The sequence below is a fragment of the Myiozetetes cayanensis genome, unplaced genomic scaffold, assembly GCF_022539395.1.
Source record: "Myiozetetes cayanensis isolate MyiCay16 unplaced genomic scaffold, myiCay2020 scf19, whole genome shotgun sequence".
NCBI lineage: Eukaryota > Metazoa > Chordata > Aves > Passeriformes > Tyrannidae > Myiozetetes > Myiozetetes cayanensis.
Window position 1 is genome coordinate 14303414 of NW_026087400.1, and position 27615 is coordinate 14331028.

At 51.5% G+C, this 27615-nt stretch overlaps 1 protein-coding gene across 2 annotated transcripts; it reads right to left on the reverse strand.

Moving 5' to 3' along the window:
- Window positions 1-3325: 3325 nt before the first annotated feature.
- On the reverse strand, window positions 3326-27410 carry GGT7 (gamma-glutamyltransferase 7). Of its 2 annotated transcripts, none has more exons than XM_050313623.1 (15): window positions 27135-27410; window positions 24052-24278; window positions 22809-22960; window positions 21477-21591; window positions 20889-20956; window positions 20168-20241; window positions 19513-19706; window positions 17033-17120; window positions 15830-15957; window positions 12630-12718; window positions 11698-11850; window positions 11060-11177; window positions 10428-10565; window positions 9374-9473; window positions 3326-7932 (listed from the first exon to the last, which is right to left on the reverse strand). In XM_050313623.1, exons 1-15 carry the CDS (start codon window positions 27319-27321, stop codon window positions 7769-7771), a joined length of 1995 nt encoding a protein of 664 aa, XP_050169580.1. In that variant the 5' UTR covers window positions 27322-27410; the 3' UTR covers window positions 3326-7768. The 2 variants fall into 2 exon arrangements, with proteins under 2 accessions (XP_050169580.1, XP_050169581.1); XM_050313624.1 differs by lacking the exon at window positions 27135-27410 and adding an exon at window positions 25359-27106 and having other exon boundaries at window positions 24052-25223.
- Between the last annotated feature and the right edge of the window lie 205 nt (window positions 27411-27615).

Here is a 27615-nt window from a genome sequence, read left to right on the forward strand (position 1 = left end):
CCCGGGACTCCAGCGCCGCTCCGCCGCCTGCGCCGCGCACGTGACCCGCGCGCGCCTGCGCCCGAGCGCGCGGGGCCCGGCGGGAGGGGGGGCCTGAGGGGAGCCCCGACAGCTCCGGCACCGCTCCGAGGGGACCCCCGACAGCACCACCGGGACCCTCCGAGGGGACCCCCGATACCACCACCGGGACCCTCCGAGGGGACCCCCGACAGCACCACCGGGACCCTCCGACGGGACCCCCGACAGCACCACCGGGACCCTCCGAGGGGACCCCCGATAGCACCACCGGGACCCTCCGAGGGGACCCCCGACAGCTCCGGCACCGCTCCCAGGGGACCCCCGACAGCACCACCGGGACCCTCCGAGGGGACCCCCGACAGCACCACCGGGACCCTCCGAGGGGACCCCCGACAGCTCCGGCACCGCTCCCAGGGGACCCCCGACAGCACCGGGACCCTCGAGGGACCCCGACAGCACCACCGGCACCCTCCGAGGGGACCCCCGACAGCTCCGGCACCGCTCCGAGGGGACCCCCGACAGCACCACCGGGACCCTCCGACGGGACCCCCGACAGCACCGGCACCACTCCCAGGGGACCCCCGGCACCGGCACCGCCGGGACGGGCCCGAGGGGATCCCCGGCACCACCACCGAGATCGGCACCGGGACCTGCCGAGGGGACCCCCGGCACCGCGCGCACCACGGGAGAGCCCCCGGGCCCAGTGTCCCCCGCGAGGGGACCGGGGGCGGCGGCTGCTTCTGGGAACGGAGACAGTCTTTCCAGGGTGAAGTTTAAGGAAAAGTAATAGTTAAGGCTCTTATAGGAAATTTCCAGGAAATTAGGTTTTTAATTCGGAGGAATTTTAGTTCAGAACATTTCGTCCCAAGGTTTCACACCCTGTGAATATCAGTGAATTATACTTTCGTTTTACTACGGGGAGATGGGGAAAAAGCCAGAGGGACCTGGTACAAACTCAGCAAAGGCCAAAAAGCTGAATTTTAATTAAAAGTCCATTTTTCTGATTAATGAACAGGCCCAAGGGCCCACAGTCCCCACAGCTGTGGGGTGATGGTCAATCCCTACAAAGGCCCCTCAGCACACAGGGGTTCACAGCTGAGGGGATCCCCACAGGACACACAGCCCCCTGCTTTCTCTCATCCTACAACCTTTTTTATGAGAAATGATCAACTCATATAAAAAGAAGTGTCTGGTTTGCTGCCTGTCATTGCTGGGAGCAGAAAGTTCTCGCCTGGCTCTGGGGAAGAAATGAAACATGTGGCAGTTCCTGTTACAGGGTAGGAAAACAATCAAAAGTCCTTTATGGGAAAAATAAAGACTTTGGACTTGCAAAACTGTGTATGGTTCAGTAACTTGAGCAGGCTTGAGAGGGGGTTTCAGGAGAGAGGAGCCAGCCTTCTCAGTCCCCCCAACCTTGGCTTCACGTGGAATACTGACGGATAAATGAAGTGAAAAAAGAAAAATGCCTTTTTTTTTTTATTTTGCAAAACCTTCTAAATACAACAAATCCACATCTCATTGGGCACTATAACTTGCAGCACAGAAAAAACCCACGCTTTTTATCAATTCACGTATAAATGCGTTCCATAAAAACCACCAAAACTAAATAAGTACCATCATGGTTAGTATAGGACTTATCTTAATAATTAAATCTGGTTGGTGTGTGCAGAGCTGCAGGCAGATTGCCTGTTTCCTTCCCGTGTGCAGCTCTAAAGCTCCCTGCTGTTAGACAGAGAGGAATCCTTTACTCGAGGATTGTTCTGCTCATGCCTTTTTGTGTCTTCCGCAGTCTCTGGGATAGGGACCCATCTCTAACACCTTCCCCAACCCCCCACGACCCCCAGAGGTGTCAGAAGAGGAGATGGGGCTCAGTCACAGGGGTAATAAAGAGGAATGTTTTACTGATGTGCAGAAACAAACCCCCAAACTTGCAAAGAGTGTTGCAGAAGATGTGTTTATTCACAGTGCCGGGTGCATGGGGGATAATTCCTCCAATCACGCACACCCATGGGGAAATCATTAACATCCACCACTCCTATAACTCCGCCTTGGAATGCCCCCTTGGGGGTTTTTTTCGGGAGTCTTTTGGATGAAGTAAGAAGTCTTCCTCAGCTTGAACTCTCTACCTTTGCTAAGAACTGCTGAGTTGGCACTCCAGTTAACTCAAAACTGGTATCATCTCCAGGAGCTTCTCTTTATCAACCTTCAAGGTCCCTTCTCTTGAGCTTCAAAGCCCCTTACCGAAGCTCCAAGGTTTTCTGTTCCTGCTAAAGTCTAACTATATCCTCTCTGTGAGTTAGCATAAGCAAGCAAGGCCCTATCCGAACTCTATCTAAAAATTAGCTAGTAAGCAACTAAGGCTACAATCTTGTATCATTGCTTTATATTTTGATCACCCTTTGTCAATACTTCTGATCAACCGTTTGCCGGAGCATGGATGATTCCCAGGCTTTGCCTTGCCCTGCTCCTGGCTTCTGAGTCAGGCTGGAAACTCAAAGAAACTGGGAGAAGCTTTCTTTGGTACCCAGGAATTACCTTCCTTCCTCACTTGTCTTTGTGTTTTCCTCTATGAGACCCTTCTTAACCCAGCTGCACCAAACTTCCTCCTGCAGCCTGATCTTCCCTCAAAGATATTCCCCACACTGGCACGGAGATATCAGAGTGCCACTTCAAAAAAAGACATATGACAGGAGACCAAGAGTCAGCTGGCAGTGGGGAGAAGGGAATAACAAGGAGGGGCAAGAGGGTAGAGACATGGGACAGCTCCAGCACTGCCACCCTGGTCTCCTGCTGCCCACCCACACAGGCATGTCCTGCAGGGAGCTGTGCTGCAGGCTGATCTGCAGAGCTGAGCATACTGCACAGCCTGGATCCACACGGGAGGACTTGGATATTCCTGGATCTGGCCCAGCCTCTATACACCGTAACCAACCCAGGAGGAGCTGTGGCTGCCCCATCCCTGGAGGTGTTCAAGGCCAGGTTGGATGGGGCTTGGAACAACCTGGTCTAGTGGAAGGTGTCCCTGCCCATGGCAGAGAAGGTTGGGACTGAACGATCCTTAAGGTCCCTCCAAACCTAAACCATTCTGTGATTCTGTGACTTTTGGAGCTAAATCTGTCCTGTCACTCTGTTTGTGGAACTCCTCCACGAGCAGACCCTCAGATGGTTTTGGGTGCTGAAGCTTTGCTGCAAACCCAGTGATACACACTAATACCATGTCACCTGCAGAGGAGGGCTACCTGCAGCAGAGACAGTTGTCTGAGCTGCTTCATTCCTGCAACAGAACAGAAATGCATTTGATACCACGGCGATCAAAACTGTGTTTTATTTGCACACACTTCATGTGACAGTATTTTCAAAGGACAGTTATTATACAGGAAAAGTAGGTAGACTCATGACCAGCTTTAGATTTTTCCAAACTTAAATATTATACAATTACTTGAATAAAATAATTTCTCCTCTAACACCGGTACAATGCTCACTTGGAGAGAAGGAATGGGGATCTGTTGCATTGCAGTCACAGTCACTTCTGACCTAGAATTTTGTTGAACTGTGAGTGCAGTGAGAAAGAGAGAGGTGGGCAATTGACCACAGATGTGATAGGCAGGATGGGGGTACACAGGAGTTGTCCTCTCCTCCTCGACACCGAGGATATGGAGCTCCAGCTATGCTGGGAACAGTCCCAGTGGGAGAAGCTCCATGGCTGCTCAGGAACTGTTGTCACACAGGAGGCTCCCCCAGGCAGCAGGGTCAGCTCTGACAGGACAATCTGCACCTGAAAATGCTGTGGCTGCTGGAGAGCCCTTTGTGGACAGTGTGTGTCAGTGCTCTGGTACTCCTGCTCCATCTGCCCTCTGCACAGATGTGCTTCATTTTTAGATGTTTCCCTGCCTCTCCAAAACCAGCTCTGCCTCTTAGAGCTCTCCTTTCTCTGGCTAGGTGCAAATTTCCATCACTGTAGTTTAGAATAAGTTTCCAAAACTGCTGAAAACACTTGGGTGCTACAGGAGCTCTCCCCACTCCACCTGATTCTTTGCAAAACCTTACAAAACTCTAAGTGGTTTTGATGTTCATAAAAGAGGTGCAGTTTTCCTCTCATGGAGGAAAGCTCTCATACTGAGACCTGACTCCCCTTTCTCTCCAGCCAGTGAGTGACCTGGGTCAGTCCTATTGGGTTGGGCAGCAGGTGGAAGGAGGCTCTGAGATGGTCCAGACAAGGGGACCAAGTAGGCACCTGGAGGGTCCAAGGTCCCCTGGCAGCAGCTGAACAGCTGACACTGAATGGGCAGTTTCAGACTTGCTGCCCCAGCTGAAGGACCCTCAGAGAGACACTGGCAGAGCTGCAGGATGCTGGTCATCATCCTTGGAGCCCGGGGACCAGAATCTACTGTCCCACCTATAGCAGCATCTCTCTGCCTTCATCTGCCCCTGACAGTCCCCAGTCCCCTGAGAGATGGAGCAGGACACACTGCTGAGGGCAGGAACGCCCTGTGTGCCCAGGGCTGCTCTTCAGCAGGTCGTCGTGCCCAGGGCCAGTGGGGAAGCCTGAGTGGCACCACCCTGACAATCCCAGCAGCACCTGCCCTATCCAGAGTGGTGGGACCAAGGTGGGCTCCAGCTCTTCTTTGTGCCTGGGCACTGAATGGGACAGTGATGGGAACAAAATAGCACAGCCAAGGGCCAGAGCATCCTCACCCCCCCAGCTGCAAGACGGCAGCACCGGCTTCTGCCTTGTCCCTCCTTTGGGCTTTCACCCCTGCAATCAGTGCTCGATGCACACAGGAGAGCAGCAGCACCTACAGGCAGCAGGGCAGTTTGTTGTTACCTGTGCTGGTGAGGGGCATCCAGCCCTTGGGAGGAACACTGATAAACTGCTGACCCTCAGCAGCAGGGCCTGCCTCCAGTTTATCCCCATGTAAAACCAGTGTGCATCGATGGGGACAATGCAACCTGGGCAGAACAAGCCGATCACGTTCCAGATGACATATTGTCATATTTGGCAAAGGCATCTATTTTTTTTTTAATTTTTTTTGTTTCTGTTTATTTTGTTCCTTTAAAAACTGTCTTTGTTGTTTTTCTCAGCCCCTTTGTATTTTGTGTTCTGAGCTGCTCACTGACAGTTCTGTGTCAAACTTTCAGCACAAATTCTGCTTCAGAGCTGCCACATGCCTGCAAGGGCCAGGCTGAAATCAGCACAGGGACTCTGCACACACACGTCTCTGGAATACAGCCCTTTGTTTCACAATGTCCATCTCACCTGCAGTGAAGGAAACATCAGGTGTTTCTTGGTACCTCACATTGAATTCATCAAGGCTCATCACAATAGATGGGCTCAAGTACCAGAGTCATGAGGTCAATTAGCAGATTAAGGGTTTCCATATTAAATACATCTGTGCTATACTGATGCTGCTTTTAAACAGAGAAAATGGGAAATAATTCAGAATACCTTTAGTTGTGACCTAAGTGCCACCTTCCAATTATTTTGAATTTTCTCTTCTTTGCAACATAGGCCATGATCCAGCAGAGCACTTTGGAACATGCTTTATTTTAAGATTCTGAATAATTGCTGTGAAATTGTACCTTGGGGCATGTGAATGCCCTTTTGAATCTAGACCAAAGTCTTTTACTGCCAAACATACACACAGTTTCCAGCATTGGAAGTTGATGAATTCAGTTAATTAGGAGGAATTTCATCTTTCAAAGTGTTTTGTGATATTTCATGCAAAGTATTGCTGTGACGATTGATCACGTATTTTGCAGCTGTGCACAGTGAACCTCTTGTGCCAGAGGGACAGACCTGGTCTGGACCAGAAACAGCCAGATCTCCCCTAGTGAGGTTCAACACACAGAACTGCCTCCTTCCCTTCCTGTGGAGCCTGAAAAGGTCTGCTCCAGGACACATAAAGCGTTACGAAACTCCAACTTCGGGCAGTGACCAACTCTAGTGCTGATGACAGAAAAACAAATAAGTAGATTTGATGTCCCTGTGGTGAAGAAAGTCTCTTCTTGGTGGCACAGAACACAGTGTCCCAAAGACAATGCTCTGAGGTGCTGCACCCCATCCCAGCTGAGGGTACGGATTCGGAACAGCAAACACGGCTGGTGTTGCCGTTGGCTGGAGCTGCCATGCTCCTCTCAGGGGTGGCTGTGCTTCAGCAGAGCATGGAAACACCTCTGTCCTTACTCAGCTCAACATGTGAGGCTCCACATAGGATGTTCTGAGATCCACAGCTGGGGGGTGGCAGGAATGATTAGTCTGATTTATCTGCCATGGGGCCCCAACTGCCACAAAATGACCCACCTGCTCCCCATGTCCAATGGCCACAAGTGTCAGAGGGTGAGTTACAAACAGGTGGGTGTCACAGGGACCCTTGGGAGGAAGGTCAGGCATGACTGGTGTGATCATCAAATCAAGGACCAGGAGAACCATAAGCAGACATACATATATAATATGTACAGTGGCCATAGATGCATTTGCACCATGAAGGAAATCAACAAATTTTAGACCACAGAAAATGATCAAACTCAGGAATTTTTTTAGTGCCAGGTGTCTCTAACTTGCCAGTAAAAAGAACAGGAAATGTCGAAACATGGGCTCACTGAAGTGGTGCAGCTGTCAGCTGGGGTGTTCTTTCTTCACTTGATTTCAGACATGAAATGCAGAAGCATTCTTGTATTTTCACTACATGCTGCAGACAGAAAATGATCTCAGTAGTGTTTGGATTGGTTTGTGCATTTTCTCTCACTCTCTTCAGCTGTTCCCATGGACTCACCAGTACCAAAAACATGGAGCTAGAGCACTGCCATGAATTCAGTCAGCAGAAAATCCCAAGCTGCTCTATAGGAATGACCCGATTTCAGCTTTCAGAGTAGACTGAGATAAGGCAGTGGAAGGAAGGCCCTGAATGTACCCAAATGCTCTCCATGTGGTTTGCAGTCCATGGTGTGTGGTTTTTCACACACTCAGTCTGTGGAGTACTGCTAGAATATCTCCAGAAGATGTCTAAGAAAATTAAGCCCATTACCACTAAACTCAAATCTACCATGGAGGAGGCTGAACCTCTGCAAGAAAACTATTGGGGGGGGGGTACAAGTTGTTAGAAGAAGAATTTGTTAGAGCTGTTGAAAACCATTGCTCTGGTTTCAAAAGCAGAATACCAGTGAGCCTGAGAAGCAATTGGGTTCAAAATATTTACTGCCAAAATTCAAGGTATGTAGTGATGTGGGTACAGGAGCTTCCCCAGGAGGCTGCAGGCTGGTAAAAATCAGCTGATCCAGGCAGAGTATTAAAGGACTCCCTGGTATTCCAGTGCAGGCACCTACAAACACTGCATTAGGCTGTATTAGTCACTGGCTTATACTGGAGGCAAAGAAGGAACTTGGGAAAGACAGGGAGGTTGAAGATAACAGCATCATCATCGACTGTTTTTATCTTTGCTAATGTTCTAGAACTTGGCTTTGGAAAGACTGAAATTACTGGCAAGATTTTGCCAAAAGAAAAGTGTGCTCCTGCCATTCCTGTAACAAGGACTGGGCTGCTCGCAATACAAATAATTGAAAAATAAAAGAAAACCAAGATCTGGGAGCTGCATGTGGGTCCTGCTGACTTCCCTGGTGCCGTTCAGGGTGGCAAGTGCAGAACGTCTGGGTGGGGCTCCCCCAGGGCTGGAGAAGAGGCCACTTCAGAACATGCACATCACTTGGGTTGGTGTGTCAGCCTTGCTCAGAGAACAGCTTCCCCTGGGAGGTGCTACAATATTGTGGCTCCAGCAGCATCTGCACTCCTGGGGTCCTTCAGGCCAATGATGAAACTGTTGGTTCTCCTGGCTCCGTGAACTAGGGAGACCACTGGGACTTTATCCACCTGGTGGCCCCTGGCTACAAGAAATTCTATATCTTCTTCAGGAAACTCACCTGTAGGGATTTTAAAAGAGGAGTTTGTAACTGCAATCAGTGTTGCCTCTGATGCAAAGCTGTGTCTAACCCTGCTGGGACCTGGTGTGGGGAGGAACCTGCCTGCAGCCCCTTCAGAAGGTTCCAGCTGGGCAAGCCAAGGGTCAAGGGGCCCCTGCTTTGTGCTGTGGGGTGTGAGAGGATCTACAAGACCATTTAAGGATGTGGAAGATTGTCCTCTTTGGAAAAAGGGGAAAATACATTGTTGGCAACAAATGTAGTTATTCTTAGAGAAGGCAATGCCCATTCTTAGTTACAAATACAAATATTAGCAATTTTTAGTCAAAATAAAATGCAAGGCAGCTGAAACCAAACAACAGTAAAACAAGTTGTCAAATGATAAATTGTGTGCTAATCCTTCCAACTTGCCCTGCACGTATTTCTTAATCTTCCAGGCATCTACCTTAGACTGCTGCTCTTTTGCTTTTATTTTGTTCATTTGATGGTTTGTAATTTCTGTATGAATAGAAGTGCCCGAGGTCATGGAGCTGTGGATCCAGCTGGACAAAACTGAGCAGGCACACAGAAACCCCACCAGTGTTTCAGCTCTATACATTGCACATGTGTCTTAACATGTACTTTATTGATGCTAAAATGTCCAAACCCACAAATTAGGACCTTCTCAAGTTTTGAATTTGTTTTAATTACATCCTAGTTTTCAAGTCTGCAGGTCACACTAGGCAGACCCCTTTTTAGATTTTCCTCTGAAATGGGAAAGCTCAGAAACTTTGGCTATTTGGTGTGAAATGAGAACCAAATGTTAATTATGGTTTGCTCTGATTGGTACCAGGCTGTGTGAAAAACATCAAATAGACCAAGACTTGCAATATCAAGGACAGGAACTGACAGTACAGTCTCAGTGCCAGCACTGATGCTGCACTTCCAGCACTGTCAAGCCACAAACATTGCCATAAATCTTGTCTTCTCCCCATTTGCTGGAATTAAGGGACATGGGATGGAAAGTGAAGCAATATAATTTATGGTAGTGACAGTAAGATGTAGGAAGCTTTCAGAACCTGTCTGGTGTTTATTTGGGTATCCTCAATGGCATTAGATTGCCAAAAGGTTTTAAGGACAGGACAAGGCTGCTACCAGGAGGGAGAAGGGACAGAGAAGAAGGCTGGGGAGAAGCACCTGAAAAAGCTCGGACTGGTGGTATTGCACAAACCAGGGAGCATTTCCAGGATGGAGAAGGCATAGCTTAGCAAGGGCTTCAGGCTTTGAAGAAGCTGGATTCTGCTTTCTGTCTCCCCCCAAACCCTCTACAGCCGTGGGAACCCTGGAACACGGTGAGCTGTGCTCTGGGCTGCGGCACTTCCATAGCAGCATGCCAAGAAAATCCTACCCTTTTCCCAAACACACTGGACTGGTAGGCTGCACCCCACTCACTGTCCATACTCACTGTCAACCTGCAAGGTGTTGGACTGAAGCTGTGGGTGAAGTCGACCAAGTGACAAACTTTCACTCAGATTCTTGTGAAACGTTAAAACATTTACCAAAACCTGCAAGAGAATAGAATACCCTCAGTAACAAAAAAAAGTGGCAAGAATAGGAGAGACCAACTTCCTAAGCATCCCATAATTTGGTGGCTCCAACCATCTGCAGATGCAGCAGCAGAGAAGATTTTCAACCATTTACCAAACTGCATGCACACATTAAGAGGTCCTTAAAATAGGGCCTGTATGTTGTTGGTGGAAAAGCAGAAAATTTTCAGGATTGCATGGGCTTTTTGTCACATAGTCCTGCCAAACTGGCAGAGTTGTGTGTCTGGAACATGATGTAATCTGTAAATAAGTGTTTCTTACAGCCAAAAGCTCAGCACATGCCTTCTCCAAACAAAGCACCAGGAAGCAATGCTTGGCTTTGGTTTTGCTCTGAATAATGCTTTCCAAAAGGTAAGGAAACTGGGAGCTATGCTTGTACCTTTCTTTTTAGCTAAAAAAAATGTACATGCAATCAAGCTGTTGGCAAGTACTTCCCCTCATTACAAATCATACATTAAGAGGAGCTGCCCAATTTATAGCAAGTGTTGAGCAGGGAGGAATTCATTCAGGAATGCACTAAAAGGAACTTTTCATAGGGAAAAGGGCTAAAGGGTGCCAGTTTCCTGCAACTCTCTGAATACAAAGTGTTCCTTTTTTTCTTAATGATCCTTAAAATGAGCTTTGAATAGATACTGAATGACAAAAACCATTACAGATTTTGACAAAATGCTTCTCCTCTACAACCATGAGTGGTGCCACCAGGAAAGGTGCAAGAGAAGTAAACTGGTAGCTCTTAGAGATTTGAAACACCAAAAGTGCAGAAGTGGTGGCATCAAAGATTGATCTGGTAATCCTGTGGCCACCAGTTTCGACACAGCCTGGGACAATTAGGAAGGGAAAGGCTGCACTGTGGCAAGGGGACCCTACTCAGCCTTGAGCTCAGCAGGTACTCTAAGAAGACACAGCACTGACCTGGACGATGCTACTCAAGGCTCTGTCCCCATTGTTGGCCCCCAGACACAGGTAGGTCCCACACATGCCCTCAGAAGGCCGCACAATGGTGGGCAGCAGGAAGGACAGGGGCCGTTTCCGAGGCTGAACGAGATTTTGCTGCAGTTGAAGAAAAGACACCCCGAAAATGTCAACAAGCCCTCTCTTACAGAGGGAGCACGGAGCCAGTCACCCACTTTGAAAGTACCAGCCCAGCAAAGTGGGATGGTTTTACAATACATAAGGTAGCACTGAAAGCCACCAGGTCTATAATTGTTGCATTCCAAGACATGAAGACTTTTTTGCTGCTATATGTTACTTTTTAACCTGCAGAGCAACATTTCCTGAATTCATTAAGTGCACACAGTTGCTTAAAGTACATCCGGACCGCAGGGAAAATAGGTAACAGTATCACTTGGTAAAACTGCATTGTAATGATAACTGATACACTGGAGCCTTAAGTTTCCTCTTTCAGTGCTCATACAATGAAAATAGCAGCTTTCTATAGACTATTGTCTCTCAGATATCAGTAAGGCTCCCTGTTGTGAAGATGAGAATAAAATTGAAAGAAAAAAAAAAGATGCAGGTAGCCCAAATAAAGAATTTGTCATTACCGGCCTGGAAATGGAGTGGTTCATTGTTTTATTTTGCCAGGAGAAGTCCAACATCTGGCTGTTGAGGAGGATTCCAGAGGGTGTTACGATTCCACTGCCAAAGGGACGATTCAAAGAACTGAAAAGAAACAAAGAAATCTCGTAAAAATCATCCCAGAGATTTTTGTACACCTTGAGGTTTTCAGGGCTCCAACCTTCATCCCATTCTTGGCTTGATAGAAACTCTTTAGTGGTTCTTTAGGGCTGGTTAGATGTGAGGAGTGATAGTTTCCATGTACTTAGGAGTAGGAACTATGTGGGCCACAGCAGCTCTGTCCCTCCCTGTGTTTAAGGATTCCCCTTGATGTGATGGATCTTCCTCCATGCCCACATCGTCCTCAGATTTGGTCAGCATTTCTTCCCCAGCAGATTTGGGCCCCTCCAGCCCTGTTTCAATGTGAGAAGGCTATAGGCTTGTGCAGAGCAGCACCACTCCACACATCTCCACCCCTTTTTCCCCATTGCTCTGTTGCAGGACTAACTGGGACAGAACAGCCAAGCTGCTCCAGGGCTGGTCCCATCCTGCCCTGTTGAACCTGCTTTCTTCTCCTGCTCCCGCTCCCTGAGCACATTGTGGAGGGAAGAAGTAAATCCTTTACCTCACAACTGCAACGATGAAGTCATCGGGTCCCATGACAAGGACCTGGCTGGCAGCAGGGCCGCTCTCCACGGAGAAGTGAGGGATGCGGAGATCAGACGGGAAGGACTGGGAGTCATTAATCAGCTGGCGGAGGGAACTGGCTTCTGATTTACTTCAGCAAGGAGGGAGAGAGAGAAGGAAGCAAGCCATGAGCCTGGGAAGCTGGACATGTCCTGGTCTCTCTGCAGGATACAGCTACACAGTGTGTGCACTGCAGTGTTCCCTGAGGGGCTGCACTGGGACAGGAGCTCCTTCGGTTCACCCCATGGAAGGAGACAAGATGGCTCAGTACGCAGAGAGGCAATGCCATGGACCTTCAAAGGCTCTGTCTACCCATGTTTACCCCCATCAGAAGTAAACCCACCCCCAAAAGACAAGGTGGCACTCCCAGCCGAACGCCAGCCCTCAGGAGGAGGGCATTTCAGGACCAGCTCTGGGCACCAACCATGGCTGAACTTGATTCTGAGGTGAGAGGCTGGGCTGAAACCCCAGGCCTGGTCTCTCCCACACATCTGGGCATTCTGCAAGGCACTGACCACTATGGTGGGGCAGGGAGAGGCAGAAATAGTTTTTCTGGCCATGCCTATGCCCATGGTCATGGCTGTTTGTCAGACCCACTGAGGGGGAAGTTAGAGGTGTGAGGAAGTGGAAGGAACCTTCAGGTTCAAGCTGGATCCAGCAAACCTCTGTGTGAGGACATCCTGTGACCCATCCCCAGAGCCCTGGGGCATCAGCTGTGATCTTTGTGGAAGAGTGAGCCCTGAGAAGGCACTCAGAGACTGACCTTTCCTCAGTAAAAAAAAAGAGAAAAAGCTCAGGGCACAGCAAAACCAGAAATGACATCAACCACACATCTCACAACTGTCACTGTGCCAGTCACCTCAGACCTACCTCACCATCCCTTCTGCTGTGTGAGCGACGGACATGTCACCAGATGGGTCTCCCAGGTTGCTCGCTAGACTCAGGGCTATTTTTAATGTCTAAAGAAAGAAAAGAAAGAAAGGAGAAAGAAGAGAAGAGGAGAGAAAGAGGAGAGCAGAAAGTGAGGGTAGGGGGTGGAGGGAAAGGAGAGGAAGGAGAGGAGACCTGAGAGGAGGGAACGGAAGGGAAGGCAAAATGTGCTGGGGGAGCTGAGCATGTCCAGAAGTGTTTCAACAATCACAGAATCAGAGATTGGTTTGGATGGAAGGGACCTTAAAGACCATCTTGTTCCAACTCCTGCCATGGGCAGGGATACCTTCCACTAGCCCAGGTTGCTCCAAGCCCCGTCCAACCTGGCCTTGGACACTTCAAGGGATGGGGCAGCCACAACTTCTCTGGGCCAGGGCCTGCCCACCCTCACAGCCAAGAATTTCTTCCAAACATCTCATCTAACCCTGCCCTCTGTCAGTAGGAAGCCACAAATGGAACATACCTGGCAAGAGCTGACACCCAGCTCAGTGGTTCAGCTTTATTGCCAGCTGGCAGACAGGGGCACCAGGACACCACTTACTTTCTACTTCCATTCCCAAGTGGTCACCACAACAGCAAAGACCAGACTGAATCCCAACAGAACAGTGGGTCCTAGGCTCACTATTGCCTCTGGATGCCAGTTCTGCTGGCACAGCATCAGTGCTGAGCAGAAATGAGCTGTTCTGCTCAGCAGCTGCTCCCCGGCTCCTAGCTGTAAGCCATTCCAAGTGTTTGAGCGCAAAGCATTAGTCCCAGCACACTTCAGGAAATGATGGTGTGAAAGCAGGAAGGGATCTGGTTTCTCAAACATACAGAATCCTGCCTAAGCCAGTTGATTAAATATGGGAAGATGCAATTTCAAAAGACACAGTTTATCCAGCCCTAGGATTACATCATAGCCATAGGAGAACCACATGGAGTGAGGCTCATCAACAGAGCCAGCCTGTGCGGAGCAAAAATACACTTGACTTTCAGCTCGCAGGTCTTGCCACGGTCATTCAAAGATTCAAGACAGTCCATTCCCCTGCAGGCAGACAGTGAGGTGTGACTGTGGTTTGGAATGTGCCACGGAGCAACAGCTTCTCTTATTTACTCCTGCAGAGTGCAGAACATGATTAACTTCTGGAGAAGGTGGTGTTTCCATGCAGCAGTCTCCAGACCATCACACCATACAGGGATGTACAAGGGCTTGATGGCCAAGGAAGAGCTCCACTGAAACAAGCAGAGCATTTCCATCCCTCAGGCACAGGTTAAGGACATGTTGATCCTGGCTGTTCCAGGGCTGGATACTTGTGCTGGCCTAGCACTGAGCCTCAGCCAGGTGTTCAGCTGTGTGACCCCAAGTAACCAGGGTTACACATCTCCTGAAGTGACTGCCTTTGATCTGGAGGTTGCTGTTCCAGGATAACCAACAGGTGAAACTCTTGGCCTGCTGTAAATGCAGAGCAAATAGACTCACCCAAAGCTTCCTGAAGAGAGCTCAAAATAGCCCAGGTGAGTAAAACTGTGCCTCTGCAAAGGCCTGGCAGTCTGCAACGCTTTAATAGTTTTTCTTTTACTTTTTCAGCTTCTGGTGAATTTTTTCCACACCAACCTGGCCGGGGTGGAGTAAGGCTCAGGCTTTATGGTTCGCTGGCTCAGACCTTGTGAGTGCCCTATTGAAACGCTAACGACTTTCTCTCGGCAAGGACTCTTTTGTTTCCCTCTACCCGAGGCCGGGGCGGGGAGGGGCGCGAAAGGAGAACTCAGGTTTGGTGGGTTCTTTTTCCTCCTCCTTTCTTTTTCCCTCGGAGGGGGGTCTTGGTTTCTGCAGCTCTCGGGGCGCGGTGCGGGGAAGGGGTCGGAGCTCGTCTTCCCGGACGCGGGGCTGGTTTTCTTCTGCCCTCGAGGAAGATCCCGTTTCGCACCTGAATCCCCGCACTCTGCTCTGCTCTACTGCCTGGATTTGCCTCGAATTCATGGAAAAGCCAGTGTGGGGGAGCCTTGGGGGGAAGGGCCGCCCTTCCCCTCTTTTTTTTTTTTTTTTTTTTTTTTTTTTTTTTTCCCGTGACGGCAGCAGCCGGCACCCTTTGACGAGGAAGGGAATCCACAGCCGGAGCCAGCCTTCGCCAGCGTGAGTCCACGGCGGGAAGCCGCCCCTCCGCTTCTCCCGCTCCTCCCGCTCGGCCCCGTGTGGGACCTGCGCCGACAGGCAGAGAGGACGGGATGGCTTTGGGGGAAGTTCGGTTATGGAATTGTTGCTTGGTTTTTTGTTGTGTTACCTATATATATATATTCCTTTAATAAATAGCTGTTATTTTTCTTTTCCACACCTTTCGACTGAAGCCTCTTAATTTCAAAGTTATAATTACTCAGAGGGAGGAGTTGTTGGTTGGTTTTCCCACATCCCGCCCTCCTAATGATTCTGTCTCATTATCCTGAGACAAACACCTCCAGTTGTTGTCTTTTTGCTAAGAAATAATAAATTCCAAGCACCTGATGTCCTGCCTGCTACAGGGATGTGGTTAAATCCTTGACTGAAATTCCCAACTCATAAAGCCCAGCTGTGGATCTGTGAAGCATCTCAGAGCATAACTCTGCTTATGGAGCAAGTGCCAAAGCAATTGTTTGACCTCCTGGGAAGCTTAATGTTTTGGCAGGGCTGACAGTCCTAAATACTGGGAAAATTCTGGACCACGGAGATCATGAGGTGGGTAAAAATGTAACTATTTTTTTAAAATATGAAGTATTGGGTCAGTTCTCCTTGTCATCAGCACGTATAGGCTTTTGCTTGCAGCACTCCTTGCAGTGCCTTTAGGTGCTCTGGAATGGTCAGAGCCATTGGAGCCAAGAGGTGGAGGAACTAGATGGGACCACCCTCAGGTGCTGTGGGGTCATTCTGAAGAGATGACTGCATATGAGCAAAAGCTACAGTTTGTTCTGAAAAAGCTCTGCCTGAACAAGAAAGAGCTCAGCTGAGTAGGAGGCTCCAGCCTCTGCGCCTTGCTGAGACAGTAGCAGCACTCAGTTTTACACCTTAGCAGTCTATTTGCTCCCTCTCCTGTGGGAATTGCCTATGAACATTTCTGCACAATCAAGGAATAAATAAATTTTTCTCTAGCAGCACAAGCAATTCAGCCAATCATTGAACCTCTTCTTACCTCTGCTATCCAGTGCAAGTTATTCCCCCTGGATCCTTTACTTGTGATGTTAAAGCCCTCGAGGATGTTCAGTGCTGTGATCAGTGCAGGACCTGCATGTGGAGGTGGGGGGCTGAAAACAAGGTGACCTGTGGAGGAAAGAAGAGAGGAATGAAGCTGCTTTTGTCAGATACTGTCCAGTTAGAACACTCTCTGAGCTAGTGTCCTTGAGGACAGGGAAATCTTTCCAGATTCAAAGGGAAATAACAGAAAGCAATATGATTTGAGAAGGATTTCTCAGAACATTCCTGTTGTATCTTGCTCTTTCTTTATGAAGGATTAAAGAAGCCCAAATAGGAACACTTTTTTAACATCTGAGATTCAGCTCATATTGGTTGGCTTTTGATTTCTGGACTGTAGTATGGAAACATGAAAACAGAATCACAGAATCATGAAATGGTTTGGGTTGGAAGGGACCTTAAAGCTCATTCAACACTAACCTCCTGCCATGGACAGGGTCACCTTCCACCAGCCCAGGTTGCTCCAAGCCCTGTCCAACCTGGCCTTGGACACTTCCAGGGATGGGGCAGCCACAGCTTCTCTGGGCAATCTGTGCCAGGCCTCACCAACTTCACAGGGAAGAATTGTTTCCTAACTACAGAATTGCTTCTATATGTCTCCTCTTTTAGTTTGAAACCATCCCCACTCTCCTATCACTATCTGCCCGTGTTAAAAGTCACTTCCCCTCTTTTTATGAGTCCCCTTAAGCACTGAAAGGCCGTGTATAAAACAGGTTTGCAACATTACAGCTATAAGGAAAGTAAATACAGGGATTACTAGAAAAGAAAGACATTTTAGAAACTTTTTGCATAAAGTCAGCTTTTTTCCCTTGTAGCTCAAGTTTGGGAACTGTGTTCAGATGTAGGTGCTGGCCTATGATCCAGTTTCTTATGAAGAAGATGAACCATGTTGCATGGTCACACTTTAACACTATCAAAATACCACTGGTCACTATCATGGGAAAGAACATTTCAAAATGCTGAAAACCTCCTGAACCCACAGTGCATCACTGTCAGCAGGTAAGAGCAGGAAGCTGCACAGAAGGACTTTCTGCAGACACCTCAGCACAGCTTTGACTTCAGCTCTTGTTAAATGCTGTTGGCACCTCTTGCCAGGTGAAGCAAACATTTACCTGGAGTTGCATGACAATGGGTCAGGGTTTACCTCGATAGACTGTGTGGATGGGATCCTCCACTGTGACACTGTAATTGCTGAAGTCTTCCTCCACCAAGACACCACCATAGTTGTGGACCTGCATGAGAGTAAAGCAGCACACACTGAGCAGGCTCGGTCAAGGCTCTCTGTGCTCCTCATGCTGGGTCAGAGGGACTCACACCTCACTGTCAAACAAACACCACTGAGATTCCCAAGCCAAGTGCCACATTCTTTGGTATAACCTGCAAATCTGTGCTTTCATGGCCTTGGCCTGGCTCACCATTCTCTGCATTCTCTACAGCTCACCCACCTCAGGGGTGCTCTGAAGACGTTTCTGCCTACCTAGAAGATGGGGACTGGCACTGCCCTGCAGTCTTCTCTGCCTTGGGTGGCAAGCACAAGTGTGTTAATGTTTAGAGTTATATATAGATCCAGGAGAGAATGAACCTGGGTGTAGTAGGTGGCCATCACTAGAAATCTCAATTAAAAAAATCACAATTCCTACTCTATTTGAAATTATTTCAGGTGACTGTGGGTCTGCTGTAGCCTTGGTCTTCCTGTAAGACTCTCCTAGAGGTACAATGTACCAGGGCTGGAATTTTTCATGAACATAGTAAAGATGGGTGACTCCCTCCACTGCAGGTCTTCTGTTGTTGAGTCATGATGGAGATGAGGTAGGATCAGCAGAGGATGGTCAGGCACTGGAAACAGGCTCCCCTCCCAGGGCAGTGGTCACAGCCCCAACCCTGCCAGAGCTTATGGAACATTTGGACAACGGTCTCAGGCATAGGGTGGAATCGTTGGGGTGTCCTGTGCAGAGCCAAGAGTTGGACTTGATCCTTGTAGATCACTTCCAATTTAAGATGTCTGTGATTCCATGATTCTGTGAGCTGCACTCTGCTGATCTTAACCTGAAGGAAGTGACACTCTGTCAGTGCACAGGTGTCACTGTGCTCATGGGCCAACTCCTTTCTTCCATCCAGGAGAAGCCACACAGCCTGGTTTAAAGGTTCTGCTGGGGTGAGTTGCTGCTGTAAGTCCTCTGGATTCTCATTCAAAAACAAGGTAAGAACAAACTGCCTGTGGGTGCTGTGATCTCTAACCTAGCCAGCTTACTTGGCAGCAAAACTCGTTCTCTGGTAGAACTGGAAGAATCACTGGATGAAGAAAGCCAATGCAGGGCATGTTGAGGGGCCAGCATGTCAAACTAGCCCAAAGCTGCTAAAGATGTCTATCCTACTTGAGATCCCCATTTCCTTCCCAGGGAAAAGGCCAGCTGAACCCAGGGGCTGTGCTGAGCCACCACTGCCTGTGCCAGGAGCTGCTTCCTTGGAGCCCGGACAGTGGAGACCAGGGCAGGAGGAGCAGGATGGCACAGAAAGGGGAGAAGCCCTGGTCAGCCACACGCTGCAGACACCACCTCAAATTCCCCAGAGAGCACTTTTTTTGCACCTGTGCCTGGAAGCAAAGGGTGGGGCATTTTGGAGCAGTGCTTGATTTCCCCACGTGGATGTCCTCCCTGTGCTGGAACAATAAACACTGTGGGAAGCCAGCATTTTGCTCTGCTGCCAAAGCTGGAATTGTGCACTGAAACCCAGAGCTTGCCAGGGAGTGGCAACACTGGGCCTTGCTCCTCCATGGAGAATTTTTGCTTCCCTGCAGCAGCCCCAGGTCAGGCAAATGTGGTGACAAAGCAAGGTTTAGCTGAGGAGATGCTAACAAGTGTGGGACTTTTCCTGTTCCTCATCCTTCACCTCTGCTGTGGCCCAGGTGAACTGTATATTTCCAAACACAGAGCTCACAAATGTCTAAGGTTTGAGCGGAGTGAACCCACTCCAGATTATTCACCAGATACTGAAGGTGCATCACTTGTACCATGGTGGTTGGAAAAAACAGTGCTGCCAACCACCCTGACTGCAGCCACACAGGTATAAAAGTTGTGGTCAGTTTTTTTTTTTTTTTTTAACAGAATAATTACTTTGCTTGACATTGATATTTTTTCCAGAGTAACATCTAACAACAGGAGTTAATCTAGGGCAACCCCATGTGGGACCAAGCCTGTCTAATCCTCTGCTCACACGGCTCAGTTTTATTTTTAAGCTGTCTTCCTAGAGTCTGTATCTTATAGTCCCATTAATGAAAACAACTTGTTTCTCAACAGTGGGGCACTTCTAATTCTGGAGGAAAAGGGGTTGCCACTTAAATGAACACAGCCCAGAGGGGTCTTCAAATTGATTTTTTTTCCTTCAAAAAAACAGTCTCTCCTGGTTAGAGAGGAATTGGAGGTTTCACTTCTGAGGGCTGTGGGAATGGCCTGTGTGTCACTTACAGCACTGCAGGGACAGGGACAGAGAAGAAAAAGGAGGTTCCGCTCATCTGTCTTCATCATTGTGCTGACACTTGTCTTACATCCAGGTTGTCACCTTGAGCAGGTGACATAGCACGTGACAGCCCCAGGCCGGTAGGAGAGAGGGGTGGTCCTGGCTCACCTCAGAGATCATCTCCTGGGTCAAGTTTCCGCTGTAGAAGGCTGACACCCCTTCTGCCCCCACCAGCTCCAGGACAGCCGCGAGATCCAGGCGCCGGACGAACATGCCAGGCAGGAGTGGCTGCCCATCCGGCAGGAACAGCTCCCGGAATCGGTTAGAGTAGTTCAGGTCCTTCAGTTCACTCAGGGCTTTGGCTGCATGTGAGAAGGGGAAAGACATCCAGAAACAGCAGGGATCAGGAAGGTGCAGGGTCCTGGAGTCACTGTGCACCCTCTGGGAATGTTGGGGGCTTCCTGCTGCCTCTGGCCCTATTGCAAAACTAGAGGGAGTCTGGATCATGGATCCACTGGAGCTGTGAAGGAAACACAAAGAAACCCCAGTGCCCTTCCCTGCCTGACCCTGGGTGCTGCCCAGTGTGGGCTGCTCTGACCTGGCTCTGACCAGCCATAGCAAAAGACTCCATTTTTGCTGCCACCACACCCTGACTGTGGCTTATGCACTGCTCAGCTCCCAACATCATCCATCTCCAGGTCCAAAGAGCCTTGGTTTCCCATGAATAACCACCTGTAACCCCAGCTGCCTCACACCCCAGTGCAGTGGCCAGTGGGCTGCCCTGTGCTGAGCAGTCACCCTTGGTTTCCCATCAGGTACTCACCCAGATCGTGTGTGACGTTAAAGCCGTTCTGGGCAACACCAGCTGCGAGGTCCAGCAGCTCAGCCCACGGGAGTCTGCCGAGGGACAAGGAGAAACATGTCGTGGGGGTGCAGTGGGGTAGGGTGGTGGGGAGCAAGTGCAGGGCTCAGCTCCATGGTCAGGGGCTCTTAAAAGACCAGCCTGTGGGGACAGCAGTGGCCAAAAGGAGCACTGAGCTTTCAGTGGTTGTTTCTTCTTAACAGGATCATCTCAGTGCTCCAGGATGTGCATCAGAGAGGAATGGCAGTACATGGATGGGGGAAGGGGCATCTCAGAAGCAAATCTCAAGCCAGGCTGTGGCCCTGAGCAAGTCATCCAGATCCCTCCCTCTCTATCCCAATGGGGCACTAAGGGCAACCATAGTTTCTAGGATCCAGCTAAGGAGAGAATAAGAATACACAGACATGCATGGAAATGTGCTGTGCCTGTGTCCAAGAGAGCATTTATTATCTGTCCTGTTAGCCAGAATTTCACTTTGCACAACACCTGACCAAGCTGAATTCTTTCTTTTGTACATTAAGTATAAAAAAAAGAACATCTTTTTCAACACAAGCATCCAAGTACCCCTCAGTTCATGTTTTTGACTGGTGGTTGAGAACATTATCTGATGGCAAGGCCTTGTGTGCTCCCAGCTCCCCAGTGGGGACCCCAGGGCACAGCCTGTGCCAGCCTCATGTCTTACCTGCCATGTAACTGATGTGCCTGGTGCATTCCTTGTATCATGCCTGGCACCCCCACGAGGAGACCTGGCTGTAAAATAGGAAGGACAAAAAGGAAGAGTAGTCTCCTTTCCATGAGGACACAGGACATGGTCCCCAAATGCAAGTCAAGGAGATGCAAGTCATGCTCACTTTGGAACTATCTGCATAGTTAGGAAAGAGGAAGAGGTCTGTAACAACACAATTAGGGAATAAAAGGTTTTGGAAGGAAAGAAGGAAAGAGTCAAATTTAATCCTGTTCTCAACCCAGTTTGGTCAGGAGAAATAACTCAGCGGGATGATCTGGGATTATGCTCCTTCTTGGAGCTCTTGTTCTCCTGGTTCTCCCCTGCCAGAGGGACACACCTCTTTACTCCCCAAGCCCTGCAGGCATTTTCAGGCTGATAAGGCAGTATTTTCCCTGGATTCCCTACGTCTGTAAAGCCCAAGAACTCTGATTGTGAGAGGCCTCCTGTTGCTTTGCTGGGCATCTGCCCCCAGCCTGAGGATTGCAGGGAGGAGAGCTGGAGACTGCAGCCCTGAAGGGATGGCTGTGGGATGCTGGTCCTCACCTTGGTGTCCTGCTGCAGGTCCCCTTCCAAAGGGATGCCCAGGGGAGCCACCTCACGGAAGTCAATCACCCAGCTCCTGTTCTTCCGGATGTCGTGGACCAGCATCACCCCACCCCTGCAGCGAGAGAGGGGTCAGGGCCTGGCACCGGCTGTTCCTGCAACAGCTGCTGCCGTAGCCAAAGTGAAGAGTGCGGGTGCCACTGGGGCCAGAGTGACAGGTCACTGTGGCAGGTCACTGTGGCAGGTCACTGTGGCAGGTCACCAGCCCCAGCTGGTGTGGGGAATGCCGCTGTCCTTCCCCAGAGCACACACCAGGACAGCCAAGGCAGAGCCAGCGTGGGATGCAGGCAGCCCTGTGCTGAGCTTAGTGAGGTTGGATCAGTCCCTGCCAGCCTGGCCAGGGAGCCACTGGCTCTGTTCCACTGCCAGGTGGGGACAATCCGGGATTTTCTTTCTAATATGAGCAGTTTTGCAACAAAAGAGGGTGTTTGTTTACACCAGCAATGGGTAGTGCAGCTGGAGCAGGTATCAGATGGCCGTGGTTTATGCAACGCTACTGAGCCCTCCTGCAGAGCCAGGAGCATAAGGCTCACGTGGATGCCACCCTGAGGATGAGGACTGGAAGAAGGCCATCCCTCACTGCCATGCCTCCCTGGCAGCTGCCTAGAGCTGGTATCAGACCCCGATCTCAGGAGCACGGCTTATGGAGAGGAGAACTCAGGCTCTGAAAGCACTGGAACTGAGCCTGGGGCATTGCCAGCTCCCGGCACACTCACAGTGGAGCTCATTAGGCCTCCTGAACCTGGGGCTTCCTGGCAGCCACTATGGCAGACAGAGCTTTTCCCTCCCTGGGGGTCTCTGTCCTTCACTGTCAACAAGGTGCACAGGAAGGGTCCCTGCCCCTGTGCAGATGAGGACACATCCACCACTTGATGTCAGAGACCTACTACTACACGCTGGACCTCGTGCTGCCATGAAGGCATTTCTCAGCTGGAGAGGGACTTTTCACAAGATAGTGACAGGACAAGGGGGAATGGCTTTAAACTGACAGAGAGCAGGGTTACATTAGATATTTGGAAGAAATTCTATCTGTGAGGGTGGAGAGGCCCTGGCACAGGTTGCCCGGAGAAGCCGTGGCTGCCCCGTCCCTGGAAGTGTTCAAGGTCAGGTTGAGCAGGGCTTGGAGCAACCTGGGCTAGTGGAAGGAGTCCCTGGCCATGGCAGAGGGATGGAAGAAGAGCTTTAAGGCCCCTTCCCATTCTGGGATTCTATGAAACCACTTCCTTGAGGACAACTGCAGCTGACAGCACAGGGCGAGTGAGCAACACTTACCCTCCGAGCCCCGAGGTGTGGGGGTTGACGATGCCTGCGCAGAGGGCCGAGGCGATGGCCGCGTCCACCGAGGAGCCCTGCCTGCCCAGCACCGCCATGCCCAGCGCCGTGCAGGGCGCAGCGTCCGTCACCACCGCGCCGCGGTGGAAGAGCTGCCGGAAGAGCAGAGCGGTTGTGCCCTGGGAGCGGTGCCAGCGCAGCCCAGACCTTCACCCAGCAATGTGGCACCCGAAGCCTGAGGCCAGAGCCAAGGCCGTGGCTGATCCGCATTTTAAGGTGCCTCCAAATGCTGGTGGGAGCCACATGTCCCTTGACACACCACTGCTCCAGGGCAGCTGCATGCAGCCACACCGTCAGTTCAAACAACTCGCAATAGCAGTCAAGCTAAGCTGGGGAAGCCACAACTCCGTCTCCCACAACTCCAGAGCAGGGTCAGACTAATCCTCAAAAGCAATGGGTGACCAATGGGTGCTGTCACTGTGCTGCAGCCAGGTGGTCACTGGGAATGGGAATACAGCTACAAAGAATGCAGCATCACCCTTAGTACCGTGATTTGCTCTCAGCCTTCCCTGCTACCAGCACCAGTGCTAATGCAGTCACAGGATGTTTTAAAAGCTTGATTTTAACCCAGTGGTACAAAGGAGATGGTGACTACTGGCTGCCCATGACCCTTCCCAGGCTGCAGTACTTGGCAGATATTCTGCAGGAAGATCCAAGCCCATGGCCTGCCTTTGCTCTGCAGTCGAGCACTGGGCTGTGGGACACATTAGCAGAAGGTTCACTTCTGTTTTCAGTTACTTCCCTGCTTGGTCCTTGATGGATCTTCCAGAGGTGAACCTGGGTATTTATGCTCATAATCCGTAAAACTCTCTCCAAGTGGACAAGATGCCTACTGTCTAAATAAGGATTGTTTTGGGAAAGCACTCACACCAGGCTCAACCCCCCACCCCGAGTCGTGGCAGTGGGACTGTCTGTTCCCCTCCAGCAGCACCCCCAAACAGCCCCTCGCACCCCAGCCATGGGGCAGGCACTGAGCCCAGCTTGGCTCTCCAAGCACAACCTCCAGGTGCAGGAAAAAGCTTTTGAGACAATTTGGGGTAGAGACTCAGCACTCAGGGCCTTGCTGACACTGACTGTGGCTCACCAGCACTCACCCCGCCAAACTGTGGACAGGAGGAAAGTTAAGGAGCTTCTCCTATTTTCGGAGCCAAAGCCCAACTATAAAGCCACAGTTTTGTCTTACCTGAGGGTCGCCAAAATAGATCTGCATGATGAGGGCCACCGTGACACCTGTGGCGAAGGTCAGGCAGGCGGTGATGATGACAGTTAGCCCATCCTGCCGGCAGCTGCAGTCTCCAGAGAAAGGGTCCTTGCTGGTCTCCTGAAGAGGGGACACGTCCTGGCTTCCCATCTCTGAGGAGGATGAGGGCAGGCGCTGCAGACGTGCAGACTTGAGAAAGGAATCTGGGTCTTTGTGGGTAGCAGGGAGAAAACAAATGTGAGTTATTGAGCAACTCAGGACTCTTATCGCAGTGTTTACCCAGCACTAATGTTACACAGAGCCCCTTCCAGCATGGCTATCACCTTCCCTGTTGATCACAGCTCTCAAGAGCCTTTCTGGCTCAGATGCTGCTTTCGGTCATTTTACTGATCCCTTGGTTTAGCTCTAGTTATTCCAAACTGACTTCCCTGGAGATTAAGAGGGACAAAAAACCCCTGAATTTTGCTCCATTTCAGTCCATTCATCAGTCTTCAGTGATGGGTCCACAGTTACTGCTGCGCTTGAAGGGGTTCTGACTTACAAAGAGGTCTCTGAAATGCAGCAGGACTGAAGAAAAGGAAATTAATATTTAAAAAAATCCAACAGCTTTATGTGGAGCTGTGTTTCAGCTAAAGCACCTGAGTAAAATAGAGGCAAAGCAAAACGTGGCCTGGACACAGAAAATACCTCTAGGGAAGCATGGTGAGGGCAGAGAGGAGCAAACCTGCATACTGGAGGCCTCAGGACATTCACCCGCTCCGATGGCAGGAAGGACTCTGCTTTAATTCCTTGCTTCCTCTGGCAGATGAGGCCCACTGTGAAATGAAGCCACTCGCCCCAGTGCCTGGCTCCAAGATGGCAAAGAAGTGGGGCAGGGGTTTGCTGGGCAGCAAACACAGCTCATCAGGATGAAAAAGTCTCTTTTTTGCTCTGAAAGGTGCCTTGAATCTCTGCGAGTGTCAGCTGCTGCCTTCATGGCCAGGAGGACACCTGAGCACGCCCTGCCTGTCCCCCGTCACTGCCGGGCACACGGAGCTGCCGGGGCAGCTGTGAGGACAGACCATCCCTGCCAGGCACTGAAAGGACCAAGGGGCTCAGGGCACCATCCAGGGCTCCTGGATGAATCTTTTCATGGGCTGCAGTGCCTTGCACACCTGTGGTGGGAAAAAGAGGAGCACCAAGTGGAAAAGACAAGATGACAAGCTTGCCCCTCCATAAAGGAGATGTTTCCTGGGTTTGGAAAGGGAGAAGGGAGTGAGCAGGAAAGCCCACATTACCCATCACCCCACCTGCCTCTCTGTCTCCTCTGGTAGGTGGTGTCACCGTGGGGACAGCCAGCCCGGTCCTTGCTGTGACATTAACGAGACCTCCTGGGTGCAGCTCTTCTGGGGCCAGGAAGGGAAGTAGTTTTATTTTCAGTGATGCTGCAACCAGAAGTGAACTCCCCACAGCCAGGGAATCCCCTCAGGGTGAATTTAATCTCATTCATGCTGTGGTGGTTTCGGAGTGCAACAAGGAACAGCTCAGCTTTCCCAGACTGTGCCTCTGAGCACTCACTGAGCCCCTCACCGGCTTGTCTGGTCTAAGTGAGTTGGGCCTGCAGCCTGTGGGCAGACTGTGGACAGACTGGTGGCCTTGGATGGGGGCCACGACAGGCCTAGCAGGGGATGCCATTGGCGAGGGATGTCACATCCAGCCCACGGCACCTCCGAGCGAGGCCCCAGCCCTACCAGTGGGGCAACAGCAAGGAGTGAGCTGGCCTCCTCTGCCCAATCCCTCCAGGACACCAGCCCTCTGCTCTGCTCCTATAAGTCTGGTGACAGGCCAGCCCAGCATGAGGGGACATGAACATCAGGGAGCAACCATGGGAGAGGGCAGGCCACAGCCCTGCCACCAAGCAGAAGCACCTTCATTCTCCACCACAGACATCTCATGTGGCCCTAGTCACAGTCTCTGTGACCACCGGTGCTGCACGGGGACAGCGAGGCCATGGTCTGGGGCCAGGAGCAGCTGGAAGGGTTCATCTGGGAGCTCTGGGGGCCAGGAGCAGCCTGCACGGCCAATGTGCAGGTGCCCATCCCACCACCAATGTCCACACTTTGAAAGACAAGCCACTTGGCTTTAGTGGGGGCTGTGAAGATGTGGCTTCACAGGGGAACCAACACCTTGGGGAACCGGGGGCACCTCAGCTCTGGAGCAGCTGCAGAGGAGACAGCAGAGAGCAGAGCCACCCACGGCCTCTGACCCCCAGAGGACAGCCAGCTCCCGCAGCATGGTGTTGGACAAGTGTGTTTCCATGTCAGGAGAGTAGGAGCCCTTCCAGCCACCCCATCTGGAGGCACCAGCACAGCCAAAACCATACTGAATTCTGGGTGTGAGACAAGAGGCCTAGTGCTCCCAGAAGGGCTGTTCCCACACACCTGTGTGCAGTGGCTTTATCCTGACGGCATGGGAGGGCACAGGGCAAAAATGGGCAATGGGAGCTTCACCTGTGGGCACAAAGGGACAGGGCAGAGGGCAAGGGGTGTGAAGATGGGCCTGAGGGTTTGGAGGTTGACAGCTGGACTGCAAAGCAACCCCGGGGACAAAGGGCAATTTTGATGGGAGAAACACGACACGGGGGAGAAATGTTTCTCTCAACTATAGAGGAGGAAGCAATCAGTTAAAAACAGGCAGAGGGTCTTCTCACAGATTAAAGGATCACCTGACTTTATTCCAGCCGACCACCAGCGGAGAGATGCCCAAGGAGCATCCCAGGTGGAGGGATGATGAAAGAGCATTCCAGATGGAGGGATGCCCAAGGAGCATCCCAGGAGGCCATGCCCGAGAGGTCCAGACGGGAAGGCCAAGCTGGCTGTGAGAGAGCTCACTCCAGGCTGCCCTGGGATGCTCGGTGCCGAACCCCTGAACCTCTGGCTGCTTTCCGCGTCAGCTGCTCCCGGCCCGTCCCCGCAGGGTGACCGCGGACCGGGGCACGGGGAGCCCGGGGAGCCCCGCCCGGTGCGCGGATCGCGGAGCTTGGAGGGGCCCGGGGGCCGAGGACGGGCGCTGCCGCCGCCCCTCACCCGTGTCCTGCTCGCCGAGGAACGCGTCCTCCTCCTTGCGGGCGCGGAGGCCGCTCTCCGCCGCGCCGCCCGGCTCCTCCTCGGGCAGCCGCGGGAAGCTGGTGATGCTCATGTAGTCCACGGGGGAGCCGGCGGCCAAGGCCCGCTGCCGGCCCGGCACCGCCTCCGCCGCCGCCGGCACCGCCATCGCCGGGCCGGGTCCAGCCGAGCCCACCGCCCCGGTCCAACCGGGCCGCACCGCGCCGGGCCGGGTCCAGCCGAGCCCACCGCCCCGGTCCAACCGGGCCGCACGGCCGGCCGGCAGCTCCGCCGGGCCGCGGGGGCCGCAGGGGCGGGCGCGGCGGGGCCGGGCCCGGGGGTGGCAGGAAGGGCCGGTCGGGGGTCTGAGCCCCCCCTCCCTCCTGACCCACAGCGAGGCAGCGGCCCAGGCCCCCCGGGCCAGGGCTGTTCGCGTGCCGGGCCAAGCCGCCAGGGGAGCTGG